The sequence below is a fragment of the Heptranchias perlo genome, chromosome 5 (assembly GCF_035084215.1).
Source record: "Heptranchias perlo isolate sHepPer1 chromosome 5, sHepPer1.hap1, whole genome shotgun sequence".
In the NCBI taxonomy this organism is placed as follows: domain Eukaryota; kingdom Metazoa; phylum Chordata; class Chondrichthyes; order Hexanchiformes; family Hexanchidae; genus Heptranchias; species Heptranchias perlo.
The window spans coordinates 24,163,550-24,188,586 of NC_090329.1; the positions used below are offsets into that span (position 1 = coordinate 24,163,550).

A 25,037-nucleotide genomic window follows, 5' to 3' on the forward strand; every position below is an offset into this window, starting at 1 on the left:
AGGTGAGAGACGGAGAAATGTTGGTATTCAGAGGGATTTGGGTGTCTTTGTACACAATTTACAGAAACTTAACGTGCAGGTACAGCAAGTAATTAGGAAAGCAAATGGTATATTAGTCTTTATTGCAAGGGGGTTGGAGTATAAGAGTAAGGAGGCCTTGCTGCAATTATATACTCATGATGTGGAGATGCTAGTGGTGGACTGGGGTGGACAAATGTAAGAACTTGCACAACACCAGGTTATAGTCCAATAGTTTTATTTTAAATCACAAGCTTTCGGAGCTGACCTCCTTCGTCAGGTGAGTGAAGGGTTCTAAAAACGCATAGCATATATAGTCAGAGAACAATGCCTGGTGATTACAGATAATCTTTCCAACTGCCCCCTGTCACATCTCGGCTGGGAGACGATCACAGCAATCAAAGGTGTCGTTGGTGTTCAGACAGGTTAGCCATGGAAAACATTATATCCCAGTATACCGAATACACAATGGGTCAGATTACAAAGACAGAGAGAGAAAGAGACCCGAAAGGCAGAGAGAGAGAGAGAGAATGTCCAATTGTATTAAAAACAGATAACTTTTTTTCGCTGGTGGGGTTACATGTAGTGTGACATGAACCCAAGATCCCGGTTGAAGCCGTCCTCATGGGTGCGGAACTTGGCTATCAATTTCTGCTTGACGATTTTGTGTTGTCGTGTGTCTCGAAGGCCGCCTTGGAGAACGCTTACCCGAAGATCGGAGGCTGAATGTCCTTGACTGCTGAAGTGTTCCCCAACTGGGCGGGAACCCTCCTGTCTGGCGATTGTTGTGCAGTGTGCGGTGTCCGTTCATCCGTTGTCGCAGTGTCTGCATGCTCTCACCGACGTACCATGCTCCGGGGCATCCTTTCCTGCAACGTATGAGGTAGACAACGTTGGCCGAGTCACAGGAGTATGAACCATGTACCTGGTGGGTGGTGTCCTCTCGTGTGATGGTGGTATCTGTGTCGATGATCTGGCATGTCTTGCAGAGGTTGCCGTGGCAGGGTTGTGTGGTGTCGTGGACGCTGTTCTCCTGAAAGCTGGGTAATTTGCTGCGAACGATGATCTGTTTGAGGTTAGGTGGCTGTTTGAAGGCGAGTAGTGGAGGCGTGGGGATGACCTTAGCGAGGTGTTCATCGTCATCGATGACATGTTGAAGGCTGCGAAGAACATGGCGTAGTTTCTCTGCTCCAGGGAAGTACTGGACGACGAAGGGCACTCTGTTGGTTGTGTCCCGTGTTAGTCTTCTGAGGAGGTCTATGTGATTTTTCGCTGTGGCCCGTCGGAACTGTCGATCGACGAGTCGAGCGCATATCCCGTTCTTACGAGGGCGTCTTTCAGCGTCTGTCGGTGTCCATCGCATTCCTCCTCGTCTGATCAGACAGTTCCGACGGGCCACAGCGAAAAATCGCATAGACCTCCTCAGAAGACAAACATGGGATACAACCAACAGAGTACCCTTCATCGTCCAGTACTTCCCCGGAGCGGAGAAACTACCCCATGTTCTTTGCAGCCTTCAACATGCTGTCGATGACGACGAACACCTCGCTAAGGCTATCCCCACGCCTCCACTACTCGCCTTCAACAGCCACCTAACCTCAAACAGACCATCGTTCGCAGCAAATTACCCAGCTTTCAGGAGAACAGCGTCCACGACACCACACAACCCTGCCACGGCAAACTCTGCAAGACATGCCAGATCATCGACACAGATACCACCATCACACGAGAGGACACCACCCACCAGGTGCATGGTTCATACTCCTGTGACTCGGCCAACGTTGTCTACCTCATACGTTGCAGGAAAGGATGTCCCGGAACATGGTACATCGGCGAGACCATGCAGACGCTGCGACAACGGATGAACGGACACCGCACAACAATTGCCAGACAGGAGGGTTCCCTCCCAGTCGGGGAACACTTCAGCAGTCAAGGACATTCAGCCTCCGATCTTCGGGTAAGCATTCTCCCAGGCCGCCTTCGAGACACACGACAACGCAAAATTGTCGAGCAGAAATTGATAGCCAAGTTCCGCACCCATGAGGACGGCCTCAACCGGGATCTTGGGTTCATGTCACGCTACATGTAACAGCGAAAAAAGTTATCTGTTTTTAATACAACTGGACATTCTCTTTCTCTCTCTGTCTTTGTAATCTGACCCATTGTGTATTCAGTATACTGGGATGTAATGTTTTCCGTGGCTAACCTGTCTGAACACCAACGACACCTTTGATTGCTGTGATCGTCTCCCAGCCGAGATGTGATAGGGGTCAGTTGGAAAGATTATCTGTAATCACCAGGCATTGTTCTCTGACTATATATGCTATGCGTTTTTAGAACCCTTCACTCACCTGACGAAGGAGGTAAGCTCCGAAAGCTTGTGATTTAAAATAAAACTGTTGGACTATAACCTGGTGTTGTGCAAGTCTTTGCAACTAAATAGGGCTCTGGTGAGTCCACACCTGGAGTTCTGTGTAAAGTTTTGGTCTCCTTACCTAAGGAAGGATATCCTGATCAGGCAAAAGTGGATGCCATCTCACAAAGATACTGCATTACGACAAAGCAGCAGGTATGTACTATCTTTGGGATGGCAGCTATTACTGGAATTCTGCGTTGAATTATAACAAGTTAACAGACCTCACCAAAAGATAACTCCCAAACCGGGTGGTCTGCTTACAAAGCTGAAGCAGGGTCGCAGCAGATCATGCTTTTTTTGCCATGAACAGGTCACCTATATTTTATGTAGTCTGTATGCCCCAGTCGGAGTCAAGGAAAACTGACCAGGACGATTCTAAATTGAGGGTGGGATAACAAATTCTGAGAAACCCCAGCGGTGACAGCTTGAGGTGGTTGTGTGAGCCTTGGAGAACCCAATACCTTTGCCTACAAGCTAATGCATTAATGCATCTCAGTTGGCACAAGTGGAGTACCAAAGACCAGCTACAATGACCTAATTTCAGTTCTCTGTCTGGCCTGAACTGCTTGTGCTTCAAATGCTAACTGGGTTTAATGTGAGCATGTGGAGATTCCAAGATACCACATTCTTTTCTCCAGGATCACTTTTCACTGTTTCAAGTGTACATAATGAACTCAGAGTTTGGAACAATCAATAGATGCTAAGAAGTTATGCGATGTGAAAAGACAGCTCAAGTATCCTTGGTAGGTATCGCTGGAAAAGCTGAACAACAAGATTGGCAACTTTTACAATTGATGTCATCTGCAAAGTGACTAGAGTTGCATTTCAACTGAAACAATGCCGTCAAAGGAAGTAACAACTGGCACTTAATACAGAAAATAAACTGCAATTTTAAAATTGAGTACCAATGCTAAGACTGCCACAGAGGAACTAAGAAATGTGCAGGCCCATTGAAAAAAATACCAACCAATAAGCCACCCTGGCTGCTGCTGCGGAGGGACCATTCAATTTATATAAATACAATTGCGACCCTGACTATCCAGTTTTACAAGTCAGAAGATCAGTGATGGTAATTATAAATCTATAAAGGAGAGTTAATGGGACAAAAAAAACAAAAGCACACTCAATTATTATGGTTATTTATGACATATCCACTTTCACTCCCCTCGTATCATCCAAGTTTTAATCGGCATTTTAAGCTTCATGAATGCAAGTAATTGTAATGCCATAATTGTGCTGTACGTTACCAATACTCTTAGCCCTCTGAGCAGAGAAAAATCCTCCTAACCTTATATGCTTTTTCTGCGCTGACACTTGTAGTTACAAAATCTTTTCTGCCTACACCTCCTACCTATTCTTGTGCCTTCTCACGTAATTTCTACTTCAAATTTTTGCAGTGCCACCTATTCCGCATGCTATATACCTCCATTTGCCCACCCTGCAAAATGTATAATACCGTTTCCATTTGAGCTGTTTCTAGGACTACATTGCACTATTCACTGTAGGCAAGGCTCATGTGTACCCTCCTCGTGCTGGAGAGCTATTCTTTCGATATTAACTCTCGCTCATTCAAGCCATAGTTCCACTGACAGATTCCTGGCGCTACTTGATAGGGGGCTGTATCTAATTTGATACTTTGTTTATTTTCTCAACTTTACCAATTACCTCTTCTTATAAATATCCAATGATTGCAGCATTCTCATAATTAATGTACTTTATCCTGCTTTTTTCTCCACCATCACCAATGACGTTCATGCATCATGAACTACCTGCAGCAGGATTACACTACTTTCAATTATATAAACTTTTCATGTATGCTGGATATGTGAGCATGTCAGGCCTGCTTCCATGCTACCATATATTTGTCCATCTCTTATTTTCTACACTTTTCTGCTTTGTTCGGTCAGTTCTATCCTCCCTGAATTCAGAATGGCTACACAACCAGTGTTGCTATGTAGGTCTGTAGCATACAGTCCCACACTTCTTGACAATACACTTGTGGATCAACTTGCTTTCTATCTGTATCTACAGCACTTTCACTATTTCCTCATTCCCTCCAGCACCCTAAACTGAAATTATATCGTATACTTTTGAATTAGGCAGCAGGAACTCATCTATTTCCCTTATTGATTTGTCCATGTTAATTCAGGTTGCCAGACTGCCTGCACAGGTCAGCATATAGTTTTACACACTCCTGCCCTATACACACTTTCCCCTAATATCAGGAAAGTTTCATGGCTTGAATATAATAAAAATCAAAGATGTAATTTTTGAATTAACTGCATACAAAATTCCTGCACATGCACAGATGTTTTGGTGTTGCCTGCAGTGTTTGAAATACCCCATTGTGTAATTAGGGGAGTTTAGAACACCTGCAGCACCATATTTCAGAATCACTTTTATTAAAACAAAGTATGAATCTCTCCAAAATATATGGAAAAAACATATGGTCAGCCCATCAAGAGGAATTACTACAATTCGAGTCACTTGGTTCTCATATATGGCATGCATCATTTGCCTGTTATCTGCTGAATCTCTTTTTTTACAATTAATCACAACTATTAGTATCGTTCACATAAGACAAACCAAAACCCACATCAGAATTTCTCTATTACTGCACCTCTATCACATTTATTTATATCCACCCTGTTGCCCCATTTAAAAAAAAATCTGAACAATATTTCTGCAAATAATTAATGTCACATACCTGTGCATCCCAGTTTTTATTTAGATAATATATACATGTGACACATCGTCCATCTCCATTAGGGTTATCAACATGGCGCACATATCCTGTTCCATTGCCTGGGTAACATGCCACCATTGCCTGTAGATCAGTAAACAAAAATGTGAAGAGAACAATTACATTTTGAACTGGAGCTACAAGTCTTTTCCTGTTCCATGTTTTCTTATTGTCACAATCTATGAGATTGGGGTTTGGTCCACCGAGCTATCAATCAGTTACTACCCTATAGTAAATGCCTACTTTTTGATGTGTGAACAGGAGGTCTACCAGTGTCTGCTTTAATTAAGCTCTCTGCTGTGCGAATGAAACACCTGGATCCTTAGATGTCACAAGAGTGATCTTCTCATAATAACCTAAATTATTTGAGAAGATACAGAATGACCCTCCCTTTTAATTGACACTTCAAATCATTATTATTGAGACTAGCCCAATGCTGTTGGCCAATTGTTGAGATAAAATGTTAATATTTCTGTAATGCTGGATTTATCAGTTAAAACATTCCAGCTCAGGCAACGCAAGCAAAATTCAAATTGCCAGATTTATGTTTCTAAGTGGATGAGTTGCAGGAATGGCTATTGTCTATGGAATTCAGAAATGACTTACAGAACAAATTTAAGAGAAAGAATAAGAATAGCCTAGTTATCATGCATGGTTGATTCTTAACAAATCCATTGTTGTAAATGTGTAATTTTCCAGGTAAGAAACTGAAGTTCACAACACCATAAAGGCCTGAAATGAGGGCACTTCAAAAGTAATTCATTGCATGTGAAGCACTTTGAGATATCCTGAAGATGTCATAAGACATTCTACAAATGAAAGTTTCTAAAATGTACATGAAAAATTGCAAGTTCAGCAAGTATTGGTTATACTTCAAAAATACTAGAAATCTTACACAAAAATGGATCCTGTTTGTGATCAAGAACCAAATATCAAACTTCTATTTTGCACTGTATTGTAACTCTTTTCTGAAAGTCACCACTGATGGTCGAAAAGTTTTGGCTCATAACCACTCTTTCAATAGCCAAGATATTGAAGAGAAGTCTGCTGGGTCTGGAGGGAGTGCCTCTTCCTTCAACCGGGACAAATCATTCCTTCAGGACAGCGAGAATGAATCACTCACTGCTCCATCTTGTGCCCTTTTGCCCACCTGCCCACCTTTTTCATAGACAGTGGCACGCATCTACAATTTATAAACTCAACTATGTACTTCCTGCCAAAGATACTGAAAATTCATAGATTACAAATATCCCTACCAAACGAACAGCTCTAACAATAAACAAAAATTCAGAGCTTGGACAGACAACCAAATCATGGTGAAGCACATAAATAGGACAGTGCTCATTTAGTCCCTCAGCCATGCCCTCTGCCTCCAAGCGTAGATCTCCTTTTTGGTCCCTAATCGGTCCCACCCCTCTTCTTACTACCCGTTTACTGTTTACATGCCTACAGAAGACTTTTGGATTCCCTTTTATGTCGGCCGCCAGTCTATTCTCATACACTCTTTTTGCCCCTCATATTTTCTTTCTCGCCTCCTCTCTGAACTTTCTATATTCAGCCTGGTTCTCGCTTGTATTATCACCCTGACATCTGTCATACGCCCCTTTTTTCTGCTTCATCTTACTCTCTATCTCTTTTGTCATCCAGGGAGCTCTGGTTTTAGTTGCCCTACCTTTCTCCCTCATGGGAATGTCTCAAGACTGTACCCGAACCATCTCCTCTTTAAAGGCCGCCCATTGTTTAATTACAGTTTTTCCTGCCAATCTTTTGATTCCAATTTACTTGGGCCAGATCCGTTCTCATCCCATTGAAATTGATCCTCCTCCAATTGAGTATTTTTACTTTACAATGGTTCTGGTCCTTTTCCATAGCTAATCTAAACCTTATGATATTATGATCGCTGTTCCCTAAATGTACTCCCACTGACACTTGCTCCACTTGGCCCCCCTCATTTCCCAGAACCAGATCCAGCAATGCCTCCTTCCTCGTTGGGCTGGAAACTTACTGATCAAGAAAGTTCTCCTGAACACACTTCAAAAATTCATCCCCCTCTTTGCCCATTATGTTATTACTATCCCAGTCTATATTAGGATAGTTGAGGTCCCCCATTATCACTACTCTATGGTTCTTGCACATCTCTGTAATTTCCCTGCAAGTTTGCTCCTCTATATCCTTCCCACTAGTTGGTGGCCTATAGACTATCTCCAGTAGTGTAATGGCACCTCTATTGTTTCTTAACTCTAACCAAATAGTTTCTGTCCTTGACCCCTCCAAGACATCCTCTCTCTCCAGCACTGCAATATTCTCCTTAATCACTACTGCCTCCCTCCACCTTTCTTTCCTTCCCTATCTTTCCTGAACACCTTGTATCCAGGAATATTTAGTACACAATCCTACCCTTTTGGGTTGTAGAGCTGGAGGAGGTTACAGAGATAGGGAGGAGCAAGGCCATAGAAGAATTTGAAAACAAGGATGAGAATTTTAAAATAGAGGCATTCTAAATCAAACTATATGAACTCCTTGTGTTGTATGAACAATCTTCAAGGATTTGTTGCTACCTATTCCTGCACTTTCACTCATTTGATCCTTCCATCTGTGTAAGTTAAGGAGCTGATGTTATTCTAATTGGCATAAAAGACATCATTTCTCACTCTTCCCCTTCTATCCAATCTGGGACTATATCTTTGTTCATTTATACCCGGCATGCTCCCATTTCATAAAAATTCTGCCTATTTTGCCTGGCTTTTGATTAGGCTGAAGTATCCTGGGCCAACTTTGTACCTTTTTAAGAACATTATTAGAGCAGCTAAATACAAATTTACTTAAAAGCAGCACCTACTATTTTTCCTGCCCCTCTGGTCCTTTGCCAAAAGCTTTCACTCACAATTTCTATGAATGCTCCTTGCTACCCAGCTTCTGTCCCAATGGTACAATTACTAGTTCTGCTGATCTTTTTGGCTCACTTTACTCCTCCAATTCTAATTTTGATCACCTTGGAAAAGAATCTTACTCCCTGGCGCCATCATTGTGACTATCAAATTTTATCCCCACGAGGTCTGTACTCTGGATTCCAAGGCAGCTATTAGTCATGATAGTGTAGGTTGATTATCAAAATTTGACCTCCTGAAATATGTACCATACCATAGCTTGAATATGTCCCACTACTCCAATATTCTTCTCTTTGGAAATTTGCTCAGGTTCATCCTATCCCCTAAAATAAAGTGATCACCTACTCTAATTACCACCCCGTTGCCCATACTTGAGTATTTTCTAAAGTTATTTAAACTGCTGTTAACTCTCAAATTATCAGTTGCCTTGAAAGTTCTTGATCAATTCACGATCATATGGTTTTCAGCACTGTGAGCTTACTGCCTATTTACGCACCTCTGGAAATGTGTTCTTCAACATTTTGATGAATCATTTGTCATTGCCTTGGATATCTCCAAAGCTTTCCTTCCTCCAGGCTCTTAAACCCAACCTTCTATAACAGCTCTCCAACCATAAACCTTTGAACCCCAACCTTTTTTTTATTCGTTCATGGGATGTGGGTGTTGCTGGCAATGCCAGCATTTATTGCCCATCCCTAATTGCCCTTGAGAAGGTGGTGGTGAGCCGCCTTCTTGAACCGCTGCAGTCCATGAGGTGAAGGTTCTCTCACAGTGCTGTTAGGTAGGGAGTTCCAGCATTTTGACCCAGCACGATGAAGGAACGGCGATATATTTCCAAGTCGGGATGGTGTGTGACTTGGAGGGGAACGTGCAGGTGGTGTTGTTCCCATGTGCCTGCTGCCCTTGTCCTTCTAGGAGGTAGAGGTCGCGGGTTTGGGAGGTGCTGTCGAAGAAGCCTTGGAGAGTTGCTAACAGTGCAACCGGTGCATGGTACACACTGCAGCCATGGTGCACCGGTGGTGAAGGGAGTGAATGTTTAGGGTGGTGGATGGGGTGCCAATCAACCAGGCTGCTTTGTCCTGGATGGTATCGAGCTTCTTGAGTGTTGTTGGAGCTGCCCTCATCCAGGCAAGTGGAGAGTATTCCATCACACTCCTGACCTGTGCCTTGTAGATGGTGGAAAGGCTTTGGGGAGTCAGAAGGTGAGTCACTCGCCACAGAATACCCAGCCTCTGACCTGCTCTTGTAGCCACAGTATTTATGTGGCTGGTCCAGTTAAGTTTCTGGTCAATGGTGACCCCCAGGATGTTGATGGTGGGGGATTCGGCGATGGTAATACCGTTGAATGTCAAGGGGAGGTGGTTAGACTCTCTCTTGTTGGAGATTGTCATTGCCTGGCGCGAATGCTACTTGCCACTTATCAGCCCAAGCCTGGATGTTGTCCAGGCTCTTGCTGCATGCGGGCATGGACTGCTTCATTATCTCAGCGGTTGTGAATGGAACTGAACACTGTGCAATCATCAGCGAACATCCCCATTTCTGACCTTGTGATGGAGGGAAGGTCATTGATAAAGCAGCTGAAAATGGTGGGGCCTAGGACACTGCCCTGAGGAACTCCTGCAGCAATGCCCTGGGGCTGAGATGATTGGCCTCCAACAACCACTATCATTTTCCTTTGTGCTAGGTATGACTCCAGCCACTGGAGGGTTTTCCCCCTGATTCCCACTGACTTCAATTTTATTAAGGCTCCTTGGTGCCACACTCGGTCAAATGCTGCCTTGATGTCAAGTGCAGTTACTCTCACCTCACCTCTGGAATTCAGCTCTTTTGTCCATGTTTGGACCAAGGCTGTAATGAGATCTGGAGCCGAGTGGTCCTGGCAGAACCCAAAGTGAGCATCGGTGAGCAGGTTATTGGTAAGTGCCGCTTGATAGCACTGTCGACGACACCTTCCATCACTTTGCTGATGATTGGAGATTAGTATAATAGCTCTCCAAAGGATGACATTCCATTTCTTGTCTGTCCCATCACCCAGGCTACATAAAGTTAACAGCTCCAATTAGCTGTTAACTTCAGGGACTAGACCCAGGGACCAGCTAGATTGCTGTTGCAGAGAGCCAGCACAGGCCTGATGGACCGAATGGCTTCCTTCTGTGCTGTAACCATTCTATGATTACCAAATTATAAACTTCCTGATCTAACTAGTCTTTTCTTTTATACTTTTTAACCATGCTCTATGAGCCGTGCCCTTCACATTGGCGCTGCAATCTTAAAAACAAAAATTAACCAGCGATAAGGCTTGGGAAGGCTAAGAAAATCATTCTTATACAATTTTCAACTGTATTTGAGTACTGCTTAATTTTAAGTGATTACTTTTTATTGATGCAACAAAATATTGAACAAGTTCAATGTAAATTTAGAATAATATTTTCAAAGTCAAACTGGCATCCTTCACTGGAAGATAGGATTGGAGAAAAATTGTGAATAAATATAGCCAACGTTGCATGCCTCCAAGCACTTTCTATATAGTACTTTTAAGGACGGTCTCAGGATTTTGTCAATGGTGTGGAATTACCACCCCAACCCCTCTTCCAAGCAGGGAGAAGAGTTTTTGAAGTTATTTTTTAATCTTCCCTTTTCCATACAAATTTCTCAACTGACTGGATTGGTTTGAGACCAGCTTCCAGGTATGAGCCAATACCACTAACAGGCTATCTGAGGACCAACCACACTAAGTTAATCTCATGTCCCTATGACTTTCTCTTCCTCCTTGCAGGGAACATCCAGCTTCACTTGCTAATTCCCCACAATTGCATAGCTGAGTGGAAAAACATTTTGGGGGAATCACAGGCATAGATTCATGTACTGTACCATGGAGCTTCAAGATATTGCACCACTTTGCCATCCTGGAAGCGGAGTGCCCTTATAAAAATGGATTCTGAACCTACTGTTCTTTTTCTTTACTGGTTTGTGTTTTGCTTTCATTTTTCTTTTGCTTTCTATTCTTAATTTTTTAAATCTTTCCCTTTTTTTTCATCCTTGCAAGAAGGAGTAAGTAACAGCCAAGTGAAAAAGAGAGATGCAACAAAAAAAAATCTTCAGTTTACGGAGGTGGCGAGGCTCAAGAAGGGAGAGGGAAGAAAATACGGTTTTACTGTTCAAATAGCATGGATTTGGGAGGCAACAACGCATTTAAGGAATTTGAAGAGGAAAGGGAGGTTGGAGATGGGGCAGTAGTTTGTAAGGATAGAGGGGCCGAGGGTGACTTTTTTTTGAAGAATAGTGATGATGGTGATTTTAAAAGGGAGGCAGACAGTACCCGAGAAAAGGGAACCATTTACAGTATCAGCAAGTATGGGGGCCAGGAAGGGAAGTTGGGTGATCAGCAGCTTGGTGAGAATGGGGTCCAGGGAGCAGGAGGTGGGTCTCGTGGACAAGATGAGCTCGGAGACAACATGACGAGAATGGAGATAAACTAGAGAAGAACACAGGATCAGGTCTAGGTGGGCAAGGGAAAGGGAGGAGCAGCAGAGGCTGTTGAACAGGTTGTCTCAATCTTAGTGACAAAGAAATTCATGAGCTCTTCATTTGTTATTAATTAACGTTATTTGAGTCAGCAAAGCAAGGATGGAGACTATTAGACAGTCTTCACAGTGCAACAAAATTAACGTTTTTATTTTTTGAAAAATTCAGGCAAGAGTATTATATTCTAATATAAAAGGGGAGGACTTCAATAAGTTTACCAGTGGCATATCAGTTTTATTCAGTGAATAACATAGTTGAGGGGGGTGGTGGGGAAGAGATAGAGGATGTAACCAAAATTTAAGCAATAATGCAGAGTTCTTACCAGCTGTTACGGGTTCTGGGTCTGCCTTAAATATTCTCTCAGATACAGAAGTGCCAGTCACGCCCATAAGTGGTCTAGGTGTTTTATGTTCAGAAGTGTGCTCGTATTGCCCAATATCTAATTATACAATAGCATAACCTGGTGTATAACAATAGGTCCTGATTATGATGTGAATTGGATATTATGTCTTTTGTAGGTGCTCTTATGTGCATTGCTCCAATCTTTCTGAAGGCTGACTGAAACACTTAATGAGACAAGGCCAGGTACACATCGTTAAACTACTTTATTTTATATCTAGTAAGTGAATATTTATAATAGCTGGTGTAATTAAATCTCACCTTAATTCAACTAACAACAGAATGCTCCTCGAGAGTAAGAAAAATAATTTTTAAAAAGCCATTCTATCCCTATGAGCTGGCTTGCTTAACTTTTCCCAGTCAGCTTTCTGATCCTGCAAGTCTCTCACTCGCAGGCCAGATTTCATTTACAGACCTAGCTGGCTGGCTGACTGCCCTTGTGTCTCTTTGTTTTCGCAGCAAGTTGGAGAGCTATCTCATGGAGCTTTTAATGATACGGAAGAGATTTGCTGCTAATAAGAAGATACAAAATGAAGCCTTTTTTAAAAAAAAAAGTGGGCCTGTACATGATATTAAAGGGCCGAGCTCCCAAACTACAATGAAAATATCCAACTACATGGAGATACCACACAACACCTTATCTTCCCATTAGGAGACAAAGAACAACAGGTGTGATGACCACAGTGATTTTAGCAGCAACAACATACATCACAGAAGGAGGCCTTTAGGGCCATCTTGCTTGGACCGGCTCTTTGGTAGAGCCATCCAATTAGTTCTACTCTTTCCCCACAAATACATAAGAAATAAATTCCAATGGGAAACCTCAGAAAGGGTAATTATTAAAAATACATACTTGGACAGGCCTTCAAAAGGTCAAACACACTCCACCACTTAGTTTATTCCATAGGGAATACCTCTGCACAAAGCTTGATTCTTGACCATTTTTAGTAGCAATTTGATTCATACAAGGCTCCCTATTTACATTCTGCTAAACAGTAAATTCTCAGCAAGACCTCTGATTTCAAATGGTACGAAAATCGGGCAGTTCGACAACACAGACGATTTGCTCCGCCAGATTACCGCCCAGGTGGTGAAGACAAAAATATACTCCGTTGCGCTTAAAACATTGGAGATGAATTATGAGATGAGTTAACATAAAGGAATACAACACAAACTTTGAACATGCCAGAAAACAAACCTTAGCAAAACAGAACATATCAATAGTGCACTGCACAATTTATTACAAAGTGCAAATTACTGATGTTTGGCTACAGGAATTGGTCGCAGGAGTGGCTAAAAACCAGTAAAGCTCTGCAGTGTTAAAATGATCTTTCCTGCAGCCTACTATTTCCCTTATCAGTCGACAACTGCAAGAGTCGGCAAATACAGATAAGATTTTTTTTGAGGGGTGGAGGTGGAGGGAGGGGGAAAAAATGACAGCTACTAATGCAACTGACATCTGTCCCTTATGACACACAAACTCACACTGTTAGCATTGAAAAACCTCAAACTGTGTTGAAAAAACAGGGGTATCTTATTGAATTTTGCTATTTTTGCAACAGTTGTTCTGTTTTCCTTTTCTCACACACTATTGTATGAATACAGCCGCCACCCCAGAGTAAGATGAACTAATTTGAACTTCCTGGTATTGGATTTGTGCCAGACCGGCACTGTTCTTAATGATCTTGCTACGTGCAGTGCGTGAGGCAGCTTGCTGCTGATCTACAACTATGCCGGGCACTGAGAGGAAATCTCAAGGATGAGTAAACACATCAGTCAATGTCAGGACGGGCAAGGGGGCTGAACTTAGCAAGCTACATTCTTATTGGGATTCTATGCGACAGTCTCAGAATAAAATACAAAATTTAAGATGCATAATTTTGAAATCACTTCAAACGTGTATAGCACAAAAAAGAAAAGCCCTCATCTCCTTCAAAAATCACTGGACTACAAATACCACAATTCATTAAGACACAGATCTGTGACTTCATACAGATAGAGATACCACTCTGCATCAAAACAAAAACAGTGGAATGTCATTCAGTACTAAAGATGTGGGTTTCAAAAATGTCAGCACCGCTCTGCTAAATTATTGGAAGTAAAGCCACCGGGATCTGCACAAGCTTTTTTAGAAAACAACTGTGGAATGTTTAATTACTTCATTTTTCAACCTATGCAAAATAAAAAACCTACAGTATCATATGGATAAGTCCTGACCATAATTTAGTTCAGGAAGTCACATGTGTAAAGTTACTGTGCAACAAACTAAAATGGTGTACTGAAATAATATTCTAAACCATTAACCAATAATTTAACATTTTAAAACAAAGTAAATCTGAAATAACTCACTCAAAACATTAACAGAAAGACTGTTTTGTCGACAAACCTAAATATTTTGATATTTTTGTTTTTGTTGTCCCATTTTCTTCAGTTCCAAACAACACAAAATGACATGGGGATTATGTCTATGACTGACTACAATTTTGCACTTTCTTTCCTTCTGTATACAATTAAAATATTCCAGGGATCACAAATAAGTTACCCTGCTAAATAATACTCAGTTTTACCAGTAGTAAATATTTCAAGCAAAAATGCTAAATCTTAACAGCTTGTAAAAGAAAATATTACAGAAAGCGGCTGGATTTGGAATTAAAAGCATAAGTAAGCTAATATTTTGATTTACTTGCAAAGTAACATGTTGAAATAAAATGTAGTTAGCCATACATCAGTAAATTGTCTTAATCTTTTTGTATCTTCTTTTAGATTTTCCCTGGAGAAGGAACTTTACCAATCTTCTCCAGATTAGTAGAAGGGAGAAAAAAAAACATCAGCAAGATGGTTGGGAGTCTTTTCCTGTACCACTCAAGCAAGTTGATTAAAGAGTAGCACTCCCTTTTAATTGGGAATCAAAGGTGATGTGCCAAGACAAAGTACCAAGACCCACAGTGCAGAACAGCACCAAACTGGGAAGAAAAACAAGATAAACCGGAAGCGGTGATTAAGGAATGGCAAGCTTTTGTCTTAAAAACCTTCAGATTATTAAAGGAAGGAAAACGATAGGAGTTTTAAGTCACTAGGAAAGAATGAGTTAAAACAGTATATTTGGAGCTTAAAAAGGAACTAGATAATAAAGTTCAGAGAAGCATTAGCCATACTAATATTTATTAAATAGATAAGGACAAGAGAGAAGCATCCACTGAAACACAACCACACTAGCTTTGCAAAATGAGGCAATATTAATAGGTAAAAGGACTCATGACAAAAATGCACTTTTTGTTGGTGTTGAATTTTTTACTTGTACTTTGTATTCCTAGAAACGACACATAAAAAGGTTAACACCCAAGGATAAAGCAAAATATTTCAACAGAAAAGCCATCAGCTCAGAACAGACAAGTTGGCCACGTCCACGTCCATGAGCTCCTTGCATTTGTTGTTGGAGGGGAGGGTGGAGGAGGCAGGGGAGAGGGGTTTAAGAAGACGATTTGTAGTGAAGAGAAGCCGGGGGTTATCTTTGCATTCCAGGATGATCCTGGAATAGTGAGCAGTTTCGGCAGAGGAGAGCAGGACCCAACAGTGCTTTATGTAGTCCAGCCAGGTCTGGCAATAAATAGCTAAACCAGTTGGCCACCATAAACGTTCAAGTCTGTGTCCCTTAGACTCAAGGGAGTGGAGATAAGGGCCGTACCAGGGGGAACAACCAAGGTGAGAGAGAGTAATGGTTTTAATGGAGACAAAGGCATCAGAGATGGAAGTAAGGTGTGATTGAGCAGTTCGGTAGCTGCTGATATATCGTGATGAACGGAGGACCAAAGGCTAGGCAGTTTGGAATTTGAAAGTCCTGTTGTAAGTGGCTTGGGGGAAGAGTTTTTTTCCAGCGACGAACACAGAAGGAAGTGGGATTAGGAGGGGGAAGGGTGGTGTGGGTGGAGAGGGATACAAGGAAGTGATCAGAGATGGTGTTACGTGTGATTGACGCAACGGGAATACAGAGGCAACGTGAGATGGCAAGATCAAGGGGGTGGCCGTGGATATGGGTAGGGGAGTTTATATGGAGAGAGTTAAAGGAGGTTAGGAGGGGAGTGAACTCATAGGAGAGAGAGCATGATGAGTTGAGATGGAGGTTGAAGTTACCGAGGTTGAGAAGTTGCTCAGTCCAGAGGCTTAGGAAGGAATGCAGAAAAGATATTTTGGTGAGAAACTTGTCGTGGTACTTGGTGGGTGGTAGAGAATGAGGATTTTAAAGGAGAGGTGAGAGGGGTGGAACAAGGTGAGATGCTCAAAGGAGGAGAAGATGCTAGAGGAGTAGGGGAACAGACCAAGATGTGATTTGGTTATAAGAGCCACACCACCACCGCGGCAATCTGGGCGGGGCAAGTGGTGGAAGACATAGTCAGGCAGGAAGACTTCATTAAGGGGGAAGGTGTCATCACCCGTCAGCCAGGTTTCCGTCAAGGCTGTGGTGTCATTGTGATCATCCAAAATAAGCTCATAGATGGCAAGGACCTTGATCACAAGTGAACAGACATTCCGGAGGGAGCTGCGGAGAGAGGTGGTGATAGCTGATCCGCTGGCAGAGTACATAAGCTCAGTGCTGGGAGTGGTGAGTGGGACAGGAGAGAAGGGCGGGACAGGAGAGAAGGGCTTTGGGAGGGGTAAAGAGAAAAGAAAAAAGGTGAAATAGAATTAATGGTCTCAGGTTTGGAGCGGCAGCCAAAACGCGCGCACGAATGGACACAGGGAAAATCAAGTTACATAGGCGTGGTTATATAGCAAGATTAGGATAGGTCCTGGTAATAAACAGGGATTGGAGGGGAGACAATAGGAGGGAGATCAAAGTTAAAGTCAAAAGGTCCTGTGGTGGGATAAGGTGGAGTCTGCTTGGAGCACTGACTAATTGATGTCCAGGATCGGAGACAGGTGTGGAGGGTAAGCCAATAGGTTGTTTCTAATTCCATGTGTTCTCATTTTTGTTGTCAACAGTCTCTGATGTGGAACCTTGTCGAATGCTATCAGCATGATCTGATAAAAACTCACACCAAACTCCCCTGTCCTCTGGAGGAATGAGGCCTCCACAATGAGCAGCCTCCCACCTCGCTTTGACTCTGAAAACACTCCACGCCAGCCAACCCAGCAATTGGCCTGTGGGCCCCTTCAAATATGTGACCCCGTGAACGGGCACTAAGATCGTGCGGGGAGCTGTAGCCATTTCTCTGTGAGGTTGAATTTGACAAATCCACAACAGTGATTATTTTACATAATTTGAGCTGCAAGGTTGGTTTAATGAGGCGCATTTCATTCAACAAGAACGGATGACAGTGACGTAATTGGAAGTGATGTCACTAGCGGAGCCATAGCTTTTTATCATGCGCTGTGAGTGAAATCATTGGGTGGTCTGACATCATGCATCGATCGAAAACCAGAAATACTCACACTGTCACTAATCACCTCCCCTTGGCATTCAACAGCATTACTATTGTTGAATTCCCCACCATCAACATCCTGGGGATGGACGAGCCATATAAATACTGTGGCTACAAGAACAGGTCAGAGGCTGGGTATTCTGCGACGAGTGACTTACCTAACTCCCCAAAGCCTTTCCACCATCTACAAGGCACAAGTCAGGAGTGTGATGGAATACTCTCCACTTGCCTGGATGAGTGCAGCTCCAACAACACTCAAGAAGCTCGACACCATCCAGGACAAAGCAGCCCACTTGATTGGCACTCCATCCACCACCCTAAACATTCACTCCCTTAATCACCGGCGCACTGTGACTGTAGTGTGTACCATCTACAAGATGCACTGCAGCAACCCGCCAAGGCTCCTACAACACCACCTCCCAAACCCGCAACCTCTACCACCTAGAAGGAGGTAGCAGGCTCATGGGAACACCACCACCTGCATGTTCCCCTCCAAGTCACACACCATCCTGACTTGGAAATATATCACCGTTCCTTCTTCGTTGCTGGGTCAAAATCCTGGAACTCCCTACCTAACAGCACTGTGGAAGGACCTTCATCACACGGACTGCAGCGGTTCAAGAAGGCGGCTCACCACCACCTTCTCAAAGGCAATCAGGGATGGGCAATAAATGCTGGCCTTGCCAGCGATGCCCACATCCCATGAATTAATTTTTAAAAATCACCCCACCAAACTAAACACCGGGAGAGACCTGCAGTGTCTGTGTGCAGGTCATTTTCAGAATTATCAGGCAGAAAGTTTGGTGGGGGGTGGGGGGTGGTGGGTGGTGGGCTGGCCAAATCACAAAGCGAAGAGTGACACTGCGTCCGATGATCTCACTTGCCAAGCATGCACCGGACTTTCCGAGAAATCAACTCGCTGCCATTCATGCTTAAGAGCGTGATCCAGGTCTAACAGGGTGAGGAGGAGGAGAGCGTGATCCAGGTCTAACAGGGTGAGGAGGAGAACATGATCGAGGTCTAACGGAGAGAGGAGGAGAACAACAACACGATTGCGGTCTAAAGGGGGGGGGGGAGAAGGAGGAGGAGGAGGAGAACAACATGATCGAGGTCTAACGGTGGGGGGGGGGGGGGGGAGGAGGAGGACAACATGGTCGAGGTCTAACGGGGGGAGGGGGGAGGAGGAGGAGAAAAACAACATGTTTGAGGTATAACGGGGGGGGGGGGGGAGGAGGAGGAGAACAACATGATCGAGGTCTAACGGGGGAGGAGGAGGAGGAGAACAACATGATCGAGGTCTAACGGGGGAGGAGGAGGAGAACATGATCGAGGTCTAACGGGAGGAGGAGGAAGAGAACAACATGATCGAGGTCTAACGGGGGGAGGAAGAGGAGGAGAACAACATGATCGAGGTCTAACGGGGTGGGGGGGGAGGAGGAGGAGGAGGAGGAGAACAACATGATCGAGGTCTAGCGGGGGGGAGGAGGAGGAGGAGGAGAACATGATCGAGGTCTAACGGGGGGAGGAGGAGGAGGAGGAGGAGAAGGAGAAAATGATCGAGGTCTAATGGGGGGGAGGAGGAGAACATGATCGAGGTCTAACGGGGGGGGGGGGGAGGAGGAGGAGGAGAACATGATCGAGGTCTAACGGGGGGGGGGTGGAGGAGGAGGAGGAGAACATGATCGAGGTCTGGCGGGGCGGGGCGGGAGGAGAACGTAATCAAGTCTAACCCTAACATCTTCTGATTCCCCCCTACTCTGCTCCTTCTGGGCTCCCCCCTTCCGCTGCTCCTCCCTCCACCTCTCCCCTTCCACCCTGCTTCTGCTCCCCATGCCTCTCCCCTTCCCATGCTGCTTCTGCTGACCCCCTTCCCCGCTTCTGCTCCTCCCCTTTCCCCTTCTCTGCTTCTGCTCCTCCCCTTTCCCCCTGCTCCCCTTCCTTCTGCTTCCCCCCTTCCCCTGCTCCCCCTTGCTTCTGCACTTTCTGCTCCCCCACTTATGCATTCCCTCTGCTTCCCCCTGCTTCTACTCCCCCCTTCCCCTCTACTGCTCCCCTTCCCCCTGCTTCCCACGCTGCTTCTGCTCTCCCGCATCCCCCCACTCCATCCTCCTGCTTCCTCCCCCACCCCCCCGCTTCCCCCCTTCCTCCGGGCTCTGCGCTCCTCCCCCCCTTATGACTACCTGCATCAGCTGCATTTTTGATGCTTGGCCTCCAGTCTGCGCTTTTAGTGAATGGCAGCGAGGGAAGTTGGAGAACTACAATGCGCATGCGCAGCCCAACAGGCCCTGGGCCCAAGTGCACATGCGCTAGCCCCTGGTAGTAGTCAAAGGCTCAGTGGCAGGAAGCAAAGGGTAATGGTCGATGGGTGTTTTTGTTACTGGAAGGATGTTTCCAGTGGGGTTCCGCAGGGTTCAGTACTAGATCCCTTGCTTTTCGTGGTGTATATTAATGATTTGGACTTAAATGTCGGGGGCATGATTAAGAAGTTTGCAGATCATACAAAAATTGGCCATGTGGTTGATGGTGAGGCAGAAAGCTGTAGACTGCAGGAAGATATCAATGGACTGGTCAGGTGGGCAGAAAAGTGGCAAATGGAATTCAATCCAGACAAATGTGAGGTAATGCATTTGGGGAGGCCAAACAAGGCAAGAGAATACACATGGAGGATACTGAGAGGTGTAGAGGAAGTGTGGGATCTTGGAGTGCATGTCCACAGATCCCTGAAGGTAGCAGGACAGGTAGATAAGGTGGTTAAGAAGGCACATGGAATACTTTCCTTTATTAGCCGAGGCATAGAATATAAGAGCAGGGAGTTATGCTGGAACTGTATAAAACTCCAGTTAGGCCACAGCTTGAGTACAGCGTACAGTTCTAGTCACCACATTACAGGAAAGATGTGATTGCACTAGAGAGGGTATAGACGAGATTTACGAGGATGTTGCTGGGACTGGAGAATTTTAGCTATGAGGAAAGATTGGATAGGCTGGGGTTGTTTTCCTTGGAACAGAGGAGGCTGAGGGGAGATTTAATTGAGGTGTACAAAGTTATGAGGGGCCTAGATAGAATGGATAGGAAGGACCTATTTCCATTAGCAGAGAGGTCAATAACCAGGGGGCATAGATTTAAAGTGATTGGTAGAAGGATTAGAGGGGAGTTGAGGAAAGATTTTTTCACCCAAAGGGTGGTTGGGGTCTGGAACTCACTGCCTGAAAGGGTGGTAGAGACAGAAACCCTCAACTCATTTAAAAAGTACCTGGATGTGCACCTGAAGTGCCATATCCTACAAGGCTACAGACCAAGTGCTGGAAAGTTGGATTAGGCTGGGTGGCTCATTTTCGACCAGCACGGACAAGATGGGCTGAATGGCCTCCTTCTGTGCCGTAAATTTTCTGTGATTCTATTCTATGAAAACGCGACAAGTCGGCTGAAGAGGGCCCCATGAAGTGCACATTTATGGGGCAAACACAACAGCTCGTTCAAAGTGTTAATGATTTAATCAAACCAGGGCTAATACATTCAATGCAATAATTTTTACCAGTCAAAAGGTTGGCTAGCCATTCAATGTTGATGATTGTCTATTTATTGGGGTCACTCACTGCAAAGTATCCCACCTCTGATCTTTTTTTTAATTCGTTCACGGGATGTGGGCGAGGCCAGCATTTATTGCCCATCCCTAATTGCCCTCGAGAAGGTGGTGGTGAGCCGCCTTCTTGAACCGCTGCAGATCTGTTCTTATAGCTACAGTGTTAATAGGGTTGATCCAGTTAAACTTCTGGTGTGTGGTGATGCCCATAATGTTGATGGGGGAATTCAGTGATGGTGGTGCCGTTGAAGGTCAGGGGGGAGTGGTTGAGCCTTTTCTTGTTAGGTATGGTCATTACCTGGCACTTTTATGTGGCGAATGTTACCTGTCACTTGTTGGCCCAAGCCTTGATATTGTCCATGGCCTGCTGTATATTGGCATGGGCTCAGTCATTATCAGAGGAGCTAATTGAATAGTTATTTATTTTACAATAGAAATATAATTGGCGGCTTGAACGTTTCTTTTTAATCTTTACCCTTAATTGGGAATGGGAGGGGCAATTTTTATTCAAAGTATTCCCCCATTTTATTCTGAAATAAGATAAGCTTACCAAAATCTGATGCTTTTTGAAAGTGACAATTTTCTTACCTGCAAGTAGTTATGGTTGGGTCTAATACCCTAAAAAGTTTCTCTGACATCAATGACAGGGAGTAACCCGTATATTCTAAAGTGACTCCATTGGAAAAAGAAGGGGTCATGACTTCTGACTGGCCAAAGCACCAATGCAGAGACGCAGGAGCCCCAGAATCTAGAGATACGGGACCCCTGAAAACCACACTACCAGCAGGAAACTCTGCATCCGAAACCTTGTTAACAATGTCACACTATCAATTTCTGCAAAATCAGTACATGATAGTCATGCAAAAGACTGGACCATGTCAAACAGACAGCATATAACTGGGATATTAAACTTTATACCAATCTATATAGCATGTACCAGCAGCGACTAAAACTAGCTAACTACAAGTATTCAACCCATTTGAAGTCTCCATAAGCTATTCAACGGTTATGGAATTAAATTAAAACTGAAGTTTCCTTATGCCGATAATGTCTAACCCGTTGTATTTGCATTGTGATTTGTTCTGTGAACACCAGAATAATTTTTACTTTCCTAGTTAGTAAATATCCACAGGTGCAAAGTTATGCAATTTGTTATTCTTCCATAAATTGTTTAAAGTTTACATGAAGCGCATGTAGGTGTTTGTTGTACAACAGGTCACTCCAAAAATTATACGTACTTGAGGGTATAGCGGATTTTTGCAGGGGTTGACTTATAAAAATGTACCCATGGTTTACTGGTTGTATCCCAAGAACTTTCACATGAAATACCACATTAGCCCACAAACAATACTTCCACTAAATTTGACTGGTTACAGAAACCAGACAATATGACAACTGGGCAGCAACATAGGACTAAAGATAAAAGTTTGTGCATGCCTTTCGAAAAGAATGAAGGTAAGCATTGATAATAGGCATCTGTAAAATTAGAGTTTAAAGGATTCTGTGATCAGTAAAGGGACGAAGGCACAAGATAATCATCATTTTTTGGACTGGAGGGAAGGTAAAAGTGATGTTCCCCAAGGGTCAGTGTTGGGACCACTGCTTTTCTTGATATATATTAATGACTTGGACTTGGGTGTACAGGGCACAATTTCAAAATTTGCAGATGACACAAAACTTGGAAGGGTAGTAAACAGTGAGGAGCATAGTGATAGACTTCAAGATGATATAGGCAGGCCGACGGCATGGGCGGACACTTAGCAGATGAAATTTAACACAGAAAAATGTGAAGTGATACATTTCGGTAGGAAGAATGAGGAGAGGCAATATAAACTAGAGGCACAACTCTAAAAAGAACAGAGAGATCTGGGGGTATATGTGCACAAATCAATGAAGGTAGCAGGGTAGGTTGAGAAAGTGGTTAAAAAAGCATACGGGATTCTGGGTTTTATAAGTAGAGACAGAGTATAAAAGTATGGAAGCTATGATGAACCTTTATAAAACACTGGTTCGGCCACAACTGGAGTATTGCGTCCAGTTCTGGGCACAGCACTTCAGGAAAGATGTGAAGGCCTTAGAGAGGGTGCAAAAGAGATTTACTGGAATAATTCCAGGGATGAGGGACTTTAGTTACGTGGAGAGACTGGAGAAGCTAGGGTTGTTCTCCTTGGAACAGAGACGGTTGCAAGGAGATTTAATAGAAGTATTCAAAATCATGAAAGGTCTAGACAGAGTAGATAGAGAGAAACAGTTCCCATTGGCAGAAGGGTCAAGGACCAGAAGACATGATTTTTTTTTATTCGTTCATGGGATGTGGGCATTGCTGCCAAGGCCAGCATTTATTGCCCATCCCTAATTGCCCTGGAGAAGGTGGTGGTGAGCCGTCTTCTTGAACCGTTGCAGTCCATGTGGTGAAGATTCTCCCACGGTGCTGTAAGGTAGGGAGTTTCAGGATTTTGACCTAGCGACAATGAAGGAACGGCGATATATTTCCAAGTCGGGATGATGTGTGACTTGGAGGGGAACGTGCAGGTGGTGTTGTTCCCATGTGCCTGCTGCTCTTGTCCTTCTAGGTGGTAGAGGTCACGGGTTTGGGAGGTGCTGTCGAAGAAGCCTTGGCGAGTTGCTGCAGTGCATCCTGTGGATGATACACTGCAGCCACTGTGCGCCGGTGGTGAAGGGAGTGAATGTTTAGGGTGTGGATGGGGTGCCAATCAAGCGGGCTGCTTTGTCCTGGATGGTGTCAAGCTTCTTGAGCTGAAGATGGTTGGGCCTAGGACACTACCTTGAGGAACTCCTGCAGCAATGTCCTGGGGCTGAGATGATTGGCCACCAACAACCACTACCTTCTTCCTTTGTACTAGGTATGACTCCAACCACTGGAGAGTTTTCCCCCTGATTCCCATTGACTTCAATTTTACCAGGGTTCCTCAGGGCAGTGTCCTAGGCCCAACCATCTTCAGCTGCTTCATCAATGACTTTCCCTCCATCATAAGGTCAGAAATGGGGATGTTCGCTGATGATTGCACAGTGTTCATTTCCATTCGCAACCCCTCAAATACTGAAGCAGTCCGAGCCTGCATGCAGCAAGACCTGGACAACATCCAGGCTTGGGCATATAAGTGGCAAGTAACATTCGTGCCAGGCAATGACCATCTCCAACAAGAGAGAGTCTAACCACTCCCCTTGACTTTCAACGGCACTACCATAGTTGAATCCTCCACCATCAACGTCCTGGGGGTCACCACTGACCAGAAACTTAAATGAGCAGCAGGTACATGGGAACAACACCTCCTGCACGTTCCCCTCCAAGTCACACACCATCCCGACTTGGAAATATATCGCCGTTCCTTCATCGTCGCTGGGTCAAAATCCTGGAACTCCCTTCCTAACAGCACTGTGGATGAACCTTCACCACACGGACTGCAACAGTTCAAGGCGGCGGCTCACCACCACCTTCTCAAGGGCAATTAGGGATGGGCAATAAATGCCGGCCTCGCCAGCGACGCCCACATCCCATGAACGAATATTAAAAAAAATCTTCAACTGGAAAGCAGGCCTATTAAGGTCCATTCCTCAAAAGTTGCTCAGTTGAAATTGTCTGGATTTTTTTTAAGCACTATGCTATTATTTAATTCAAATTATTGGATAATTCAAGTTTATTTAGTGTTTTTTTTTAAAATGACAATTATCCAGAGTAGATTATATTACATAGAATTCACAGCACAGAAACAGGCCATTCAGCCCAACTGGTCTGTGCTGGTGTTTATGTCAATCCCCTTCATAATTTAAAGACCTCTATCAGGTCACCCAGAAGCCATCTCTTTTAGAGAACAAAAAGCCCCAGCCTATTCAGTCTTTCCTGATAGTTATAATCTCTCAGTTCTGGTGTCATCTTTTTTGCACCGTCTCCAGTGCCTCCATTTCCTTTTTGTAAAATGGTAACCAAAATTGTACACAGTACACTGTGTGGTCTAACCAATATGAGATGAGAACGTAAGAAATTGGAGCAGGAGTAGGCCATCCGGCCCCTCAAGCCTGCTCC

The 25,037-nt window shown here is 44.1% G+C and overlaps 1 protein-coding gene across 3 annotated transcripts in view; it reads right to left on the reverse strand.

Annotated features, from left to right (window-relative positions):
- egln1a (egl-9 family hypoxia-inducible factor 1a) overlaps positions 1-25,037 on the reverse strand; it is a 116,141-nt gene that overhangs the window by 53,770 nt on the left and 37,334 nt on the right. For all 3 annotated transcript variants that reach the window (XM_067984138.1, XM_067984140.1, XM_067984139.1), the window contains exon 2: positions 5,142-5,261. In XM_067984138.1, the coding sequence (XP_067840239.1) occupies positions 5,142-5,261 (120 nt within the window). The remainder of the gene's footprint in view (positions 1-5,141; positions 5,262-25,037) is intronic.